The sequence below is a fragment of the Plectropomus leopardus genome, chromosome 13 (assembly GCF_008729295.1).
Source record: "Plectropomus leopardus isolate mb chromosome 13, YSFRI_Pleo_2.0, whole genome shotgun sequence".
NCBI classification, from domain to species: Eukaryota; Metazoa; Chordata; class Actinopteri; order Perciformes; family Serranidae; genus Plectropomus; species Plectropomus leopardus.
The window spans coordinates 1,755,414-1,764,008 of NC_056475.1; the positions used below are offsets into that span (position 1 = coordinate 1,755,414).

Here is an 8,595-nt window from a genome sequence, read left to right on the forward strand (position 1 = left end):
AACATTGCCATCGCCCTTTCTTCTCTATAAACAAAAAACCCAGTAAACATATATTGGGGGAAAAAAAAAAAAGTTAATCTGTATGAACTCTGAGTGTCAAATACAGGGGTCATAATCATTTTCAACAATACATTTCCAAGACTTTGAGGCAAATTTTAAAGTCTATACATTCTCTGAATTGACCTTCAATACTCATTTATTAATATTTTTGAATTCTTTTTGGCCATTCTTTATCTCCTCATTTTTATTTATTTTTTTAAAGAAAAAAACAAAGCCCTTTTAAAAAAAAAAAAAAAAAAGGTCTGCAATGTGTGGTTTCTTTTTTTTTTTTTAAAAAAAAAAAAAAAAAGAACCTTATTTTCTTTACAATTTTTGGTCAATTTTTTAAGAAAAAAATATTATTTGTTTTATTTATTATTATTTATTCTTTTAAACTTTGAGGTTTGGGAGGCATATTTTCTTTAAAAAAAAACAGCTTTTTTTTTCCTTTAATAATTTTTGGTGATTTTTTTTTTTATTTTGGGGTGGTTTTTTTCAAGAAAATATGCTAGTTTTTTAATGTTTTCATTAAAAATCACCAAAACTTAGACCATTTATAACAGCCAGAACAAGTAAAAACAGAAATTATTGCTGGATTTTCAACTTTTTGACAGTTCTTGAACACATCATGTGTTATTATACAGGTTTGTGAAACAAAATTCCATGACTTTTCCAAAACTTTCAGGGAATATTTAGTTTTCCAAAATGTATTAAGGCCTGGAAATTTCCACTTGCAAATTCCATGACTTTTATGACCCTGTAAATATATTATTTTATCATTTTACTGGATAAAATGTATTGACTAAATCTACTTTATCTCAACACCCATAACTGCATCAACAGACCAAAAGATGGCACCCTCAGCAAAGTAAAATAAGAGGAACGACGTCCTTCACCTGAAGCTCCCTCACAACAGAGGAAGTGTCGGCCAGATATTAAAGATGTACACAACGATAACGGACTTTGTCTTTCCACATTTTATCACAGAAAAAAAAAATCAGCAAAACTGCAAAATCTCACATTTACAACAACAAATTGAATCAGCAGGCTCACATAAATGACCGTTGGAATATATCTGCATGGCAGATATGCAGCAGCATTTCTCAATCAGGTAAAAAATCATTTTTGTTTTTTACTTCTGTTTGACTAACCAGAGGTTTGTCACAGATTTAAAACAAATGGCAAACAATGTTGTGATTAAATAAATGGGCCACTCTCGTGGCTCGGTGAACACTGTGCGGCGCACGGAGGTATCACAGGTTTGTCTGAGCGGGACGTTTTTCAGGTAGATGGATGTTGGAGCTGATGACAGCGACGTCTGTTCCTCCCCTCTCATAATACGGCATTTTTGATATTTCATTCAGGGCGAACGGGTGATGGACAGCTTCAGTTTCTGTAAGAGGAATATATATAAGAAAATGTAGTTTGATTTTTATATGAACGTGACACGGCAACACTTGCATGTTGGTTCTCGACTCAATCGCCTAAATGTTGGTATTGTTTGTTTCTAAAAATTATCTTGGATATATGCGTTTCATATGTAGCAGATACGTTGAAATTTATAAGTCAATTTTTTTTTATGTTGTGACATAAAAGTGTTTTACAGAGCAATAAATGGGGAGTTAATTATGCATAAAAATAACTTGGTTAGGGTAAGGTAAGCTTTGGTCGCTAAAAATGTCCCGACGTCGTTAAAAATACCCACTTTTGTCCGAAGAAACATGACTGGAAATGTCCTGACATATTTATAAAATACCTGGTTTTGGCTCAACAAACACAACTGGAAGTTTCCCAGCATGTTGTTAAAAAAATACCCAGTATTGCGCAATACACATAGCTGGAAATGTCCTGATGTTTCGTTAAATAATACATGATTTTGTCGTAAGAAACGTGGCTGGATATGTCGTAACATGTCGTCAAAAAACACCAGGTTTTGGCCAACAAACACATCTGGCAATTTCCCAACATGTTAAAAAAAAATGGTTTGCTGGAAATGTCCTGATCTATCATTCGTGAATACCTGGTTTTAGCTGAAAATGTCCCGACGTGTGGTTAAACAATATCCACTATTATCCAAAGAAACATGTCTGGAAATGTCCTGACATATCATAAAAATATACTCGGTTTTGGCCCAAAAAACACATCTGAAAATTTCCCAACTTGTTGTTAAAAATACCTGATATTGCACAACAAACGTAACTGGAAATTTCCTGACATGTCGTCAAAAGATACCAGGTTTTGTTGCAAGAAACACAGCTGAAAATGTCTTGACGTGTTGTCCAAAAATACCAGGTTTTGGTAAACAAACTGATCTGTAATCTTCCCGATATGTTATTAAAAAATAGTTTTTGTTGTAACAATCATGGCTGTAAATGTCCTCAGCTAATTTAAAAAAAATGTGATTTTGTTGCTACAGTATTTTATTCTGGCGTCTGGGCTGGGGTCCCACCTTCAATATCGCACAAAAACAAGCAAATGGTAAATGTGTCACCTGTACGAGCGAGCCAGGTAGCACCCACAAGGTGTGAACGGCACCCAGAGGAATCCAGATGATGGAGCCCATGGCGATGACCCAGCCGACCCCCTGAGCCCAGGGAGGGAAGACGTAGTTCTCATATCGCGCCGGTTTGAACTGGATCACGGAGAAAACCAGGATAACCTGCCGCCAGAAGAAATGATTAGCTGTGAAAATTTTAGATCTCATGTTGGCTCGTTTGGAAGAGAAATTTAAATCATATTGAGGTCTGACTCACAGTGATGAGCCCAGGAGCAACAACCAGCCAACACAGCCTGAAGAAGATGTTCGCTCTTTTTCCGGTCATCTCCTCCAGATTGTCCGAAAGTCGATTTCCTCCTGCACGGAGAGCAACGTCGGCTCACAGCTAGTACTTTTTATACACTTATACACAAGAAAAGTCCTAAAATCCTCAAAATGTCCTAAAATCTTAGAAACGTGCTAAAATGCTAGAAACGTCTTAAAATCTGAGATATGTCGTAAAATCCAAGAAATGTCCCAAAATCCCGGAAACACCCTAAAATCCAAGAAATGTCCCAAAATCCCGGAAACACCCTAAAATACAAGAAATGTCCTAAAATCCTAAAAATCTCCTAAAATCGTCAGAATGTCCCACAGTCAAAATGTGCCACAAAAAGCGTTTTTTTTAATCTCGACAATCTGCGTCAATAGTTGCACGTAAAACTTTTTTTTAATGGAGACATCGTTGCTTTTCCTATCGGGATTGTTCCACCAAAAACAGGTATTCGAAGCTAAAACTCGACCTTTTTCTAACCGTAACCGAGTGTTTTAACCACAGTGTTGTTGTTTGCAGAAACGTCCAATTTCGATATTTATTGTGGTGATGTATTTGCATTAAATGGCCGCTGAAAAAACAGAAAGACACACGTCTGCTCACCGTAACACCAACAGATCGCCACAACCTCAAAGAAAGCCAGAAACATGATGGACACGATGGCGGTGTAATGGTCCATGAGCTGGAACACATAGATGCCCACCTGAAAACAGACGCCGTCTTTAGACCTGCAGGTTAGCGAGACGCCAAAAACACAATCGGGATTTAACTGGTTAAAGTTTAAATGGCTTAAATGACGGCGTGTACCTGCATGACACAGGGGATCCCCAGGAGGAGCGCCGCACCACAAACAGCCAGAACAAACAGCTCCTTACGCTTGAAGATTTGAATCAGATGTTGATAAAATTCATCCATCAGACTCGTCACCATCACTTCGACCATCGCAAACTGCCAAAATAAATCAATAAATAAAAGAAATCTCTGTATGATCGCTGCAAATAATCAAACTAGAATTAGTCAAACCTTTGACAGCAAATTATTATTATTAATATTATTATTTTTTTACTTTTTATTTTACATATTTATTAATTTTCCAAAAACATGAAGAGACAGTTTTTTCAAAAATTTGAATAAATTGAAGAAAATTTCCTGAAAATAAACAAAAAGTAAAATAACAAAACAAAGTCAAACTTGAAAATGTCCCAAAAAAAAAGCTGAAATTTTTAAAACAAACAAACAAAACAAACATTTGTATATTTTTTTCTGTTAACAATTTTCAATATACAATCATAGTAATTATAGTTTTCTGGACATTTTTTTTATATTTAAAAAAATACATTTTTGTAACTTTTAACTAATTTCTATTTGTGAGTTTTTGTCCCCATGTTTTCAAAAGAAATCAAAAACACGTTTCAATTCGCTCACGTTTCAGAGGTTTAATGTTTTCCTCATTAAAATACCTCACTGCTCGTGACAGCCGTCACAGCCCAGAGCTGAACGGGCACAGCACAACAAAACTGAGCTCATTTAAAAGGTGTCAAAGGGTTAATGTTTTCCTCATTAAAAATACCTCACTGTCGAGTCCGAGGCACAGCAGCATGAAGAAAACATCACAGCCCAGAGCTGAGCCACGGGCAATGCTGGCAAAGGCTTGTGGGTAAACGACATAACATAACATAAACAATACAAACATCAAAACAACATAACAACATACCCACAAACATAACATAACAAACAATAATACAAATACAATAACATAACATACAAAAACATAACAACAAACAAACAACAACAACATACAAAAACATAACATAAATAACAAACAAACATAACACATACATACAATAACATACAACATACAAACAAACAACATACAAACAAACATACACATAACATAACATACAACATAACATAAACATAAATACAATAAAAAAATACAACAACAACATACAAACATACAAAACATACAACAATAACATACAAACATAAAAAAAACATACATAACATAACATAACATAACATAAAACAAACATAACATAACAAACAAACAACAACATACATAAACATACCAATACAAACATAACATACCAATACATACAATACAATACTAATACAAACATACCAAAACATACAATACATATAACATAAACAACATAAATAAAATACATAACATAACATAACATAATACAACATAACATACATATAACATAACATAACATAACATACACATAACATAACATACAACATACATACATACATACATACATACATAACATAACATAACAATAAACCAATAATTTCCAGCTGCTCGTGGCTGATAAGATACTGACATTTCTCTTTGTTTGTTTTTCATCACCTGAGGGTATAAAAAGCTGAGATGTGGTGAGGACAGATGACAACCTCATGACGTTTCAGACAAAAAGCTGGAAAAGAAAGTTATTTTCAAAAGCAAAATCATTATATTTTGGGGTTTTTTGTTCCTCTTATCTTCTTATGTCAACTTGAATTGTACAAAAATAATGCTGAAAATAATATTCAGTTTGTGTTATAGTGGAGCTATAGAGATAAACATTCCCCAAAATGTCAGGAAGCTGCAGCTACAGAACCGTCCCTAAGTCACGGCTCTGCTGTGATCTCTGCACATTTACATCAAACATCAGATATCAGTTTATTCTTTCAGCAGAACCGAGCTGGAAACTCACTACACCTGAACTCAAACCGCGTCCAGTGTGTCCTCTCATCATGTCCTCTCATGTCCATCACACCATCACTGCCAGCAGAGGTACTGAAGCTGAGAGCGACCATGCTTGTAATTGACCCTTCACTAATGCTGCGTTCATGTGATGTCGAAAAGTCGTAATTTCCGAGTTGGGAAGTCAAATTCACCATCTATTATCGCATACTTTTTGCAGCTGTTTGACACGTCACAGCTGCTTTTATTGCGTTATTGCTTTTTTATTTGCATTGTGGCCTTTTTGTGGTTGTGTTGTTGCTTTTTGCAGTTTCATTTTGGCTTTTTGCAGTTGCATTGTTGCTTTTTGCAGTTGCATTGTTGCTTTTTGCAGTTGCATTGTTGCTTTTTGCAGTTGCATTGTTGCTTTTGCAGTTGTGCTGTAGCTTTTGCAGTTTCATTTTGGCCTTTTGCATTTGCGTTGCTGCTTTTGTATTTATGTTGTGGCTTTTATATTTGTGTGAGACGTCTCGGCTCGTAGGACATACTTGAAGAACTCCTGGCTGGCTGTGGAGGAGAAGCTGCTGTTGGTGGCATGATTGGTGCAGTTGAGTGTGTTCCAGGTGTTGTTGCAGCTCTGCCAGGGCAGCGGCGCCTGGAAGGAGCTGAAGAGGTAATAGAGAGCCCAGGTGATGACAATGTTGTAGTAGGTGCACATGATGAAGGAGATGGCCACTGATGCGATGCCCACTCCTGAGGAAAAAAAAAAAAAACATCAAAAAATAATGTCAGTTTTTGGACACTTGTCAGGAGTCTGGAAACAAATGGTTTTATGCGCCAGAGTACTTTTTTAAGAGCGGGCAGACATTAGCCAGAGCGTGGACGGGCCCTCTCCTCGTGTACTGACCCACAGTCAGCTCCATGTACAGCAGAGGGATCCCCAACACAACCAGCATGAGCAGGTACGGCACCAGGAAGGCACCTGACGGGAAGTGATGACTCAACTGTCACACACATTTTGTTGGCATTGAGTTATCTCAAGAAACTGAGCTTTGGTATCTCGAGATAATTAACCCATTATGAAACAAAAGGTCACTTTAACCTTCATCAAAGAAAGATTCGTTTTCTTTTACTGCTCGTGAAGTGTGTCAGAGATCAGGAGAGCTCGCTACTCATCAACTCATCAGGTGACACTTCAGTTAGAGTGTAACAGACCGAAGACGGTGCAAAAATTAATGCAAATTCACTCCATGAATTTTGTGTGACCGTGCAATTTTGTCCTATAATTACACATTTAATGCAAATTGTGCTGTTTACTAATGCTGAAATCTCCTTTTATTGTAGATGGAGTAACACACACACACACACACACACACACACACACACACACACACAGTGACAGGGCTAACTGTTAATGTTACCCAATGGTTATTAACCCTTTGAAACCAGGATTGACATCACTTTTTTGTGCTGTGTCGAGATGCCTTTCACATATTTAAACCATCAAATGCTGAAAAAATAGTTTTGTGAAAAAATTAGATGAGCAACTTGGCAAGACGTTTTCCACAAATTGCAAGAAAATAGTAGATTTAATTAATATTTTTTTAAAAGCTAGCTAAAAAAATGTTTTAAAAATATGTTTATAACTATTGTAAATATATATTTTGAATTATTTTACACAATTATGAATATCATTGAAGCATGTTTTCAGGTCCCTTCTTTGTTATTTTAACTTTTTTCCTTTAATTTTGATTAATTTTCTTGTCCTTTTTTGTGCAAATTTTTGGGTAATTTCTTCTTAAGTTGCCAACTGCGTTCTCACCATGTTTTGGAAATAAATCAATCTTTTGCGTCTACTTTTTGCGTCTAGGTTTCCTTCTGCATCTGCTGTCGGCGATTCGGGATGGCGCCGCTGTAGCGTCAACACAAGCACATGGCGGGCTCACGCTGCACGTGGACATCCTACACATCCTCCCTCCACTTTTTTGTGGTTAATCTCAGTTAAGTTCTTTCTACTTTTTTAACTAACTTTTTTTTTTTTTTTTTTTTTTTTTTGTCTTTTTAGGAAGCTTGTTGCCATCTCCGCAAGAAAGAAATCAAACAAATTTTCTCAGGCATCAAAGGGTTAAAAGACATGCACAGTAAGGTAAGTTTAGAGCTAAATGAACATTTCTTTTTTTCCTCCACAATCAGCATCACTGCAGCACAAAGTGCTCACTCACAGCCCACTCGATAAACCTTTGGACCGTTTTCAGACCCCGCGTGTCTGCTCAGTGAAGCAAGCAAAGAGGCTGGTTTCATAATTAAACTTGAGGTGCCGTCTCGGCGTCTCACCTCCTCCACTCCTGTAGCAGAGATAAGGAAACCTCCAAACGTTGCCCAGACCCACGGCGCAGCCGATGCCCGCGAGGGTGAACTCTATCTGCCTGCTCCATGTAGGTCTGTTGCTCTGCCGCTCCATGGCTGCCATCAGTCGCTCGTCTGGGCCCAAACTCTACGAAAAGACGACCCTGGGGGATATCACCTTCCTCTTTATTATCCTTAATGATTAGCTTGGTAGAAAGCTGCTCTGAGGCTCACCGAGAAGGAAAAGTTAGTTAATATGTGTCATAAACGCTTCATATTTGTGGTGTTAAAAAACATGCACGAGGGTTAAAGTTGATGTTTTCTCTCAGTTTTGTACAAACGAAGAGACATAACATTTAAATTTTTTTTGGCATGTCTAAGGATGTTCAAATATGCATCCAACATTTCATGGACGTTTATCCACTTTAACATGTATTCACATAAAAGGTCCAGTGTGTGAGATTTAGGGGGATTTGGCATCTAGTCATGAGTCATTTATTCTTAGGTTACTTATTGCCTTTTGACAAAAGAAAAAAAAAAAACAATATGCAAAAGCTTTGGAAAATGTCCATAGAACTATATTCATAATTATAATTATATATTTATTTATATATTCAAAACTATTTTACAGAATTATTATATTATCATTTTAAGAGCTAGTTTTTTAGGTAATTTTCTGGCTGATTTTTTTTTTTTTACTTTCCCCTGTTTGTAACTGTTTCTGAGTTT

The 8,595-nt window shown here is 36.3% G+C and overlaps 1 protein-coding gene across 1 annotated transcript; it reads right to left on the bottom strand.

The window, feature by feature from the left end:
• Positions 1-1,399: 1,399 nt before the first annotated feature.
• LOC121952703 (sodium-dependent dopamine transporter-like) lies at positions 1,400-7,990 on the bottom strand. The gene is made up of 9 exons (XM_042499511.1): positions 7,855-7,990; positions 6,359-6,502; positions 6,069-6,273; positions 4,420-4,489; positions 3,657-3,797; positions 3,453-3,552; positions 2,793-2,893; positions 2,531-2,698; positions 1,400-1,432 (listed from the first exon to the last, which is right to left on the bottom strand). The coding sequence occupies exons 1-9, from the start codon at positions 7,988-7,990 to the stop codon at positions 1,400-1,402; spliced, it is 1,098 nt and encodes a 365-aa protein (XP_042355445.1).
• Between the last annotated feature and the right edge of the window lie 605 nt (positions 7,991-8,595).

Coding starts and splice junctions, on each gene's coding strand:
- LOC121952703 (XM_042499511.1), bottom strand. CDS start 7,990: ATGGCAGCCATGGAGCGGCAGAGCAACAGACCTACATGGAGCAGGCAG. Junction 6,503..7,854: donor CTGCTACAGGAGTGGAGGAG/GTGAGACGCCGA, acceptor ACTTCCCGTCAG/GTGCCTTCCTGGTGCCGTAC. Junction 3,553..3,656: donor GGATCCCCTGTGTCATGCAG/GTACACGCCGTC, acceptor GTCTGTTTTCAG/GTGGGCATCTATGTGTTCCA.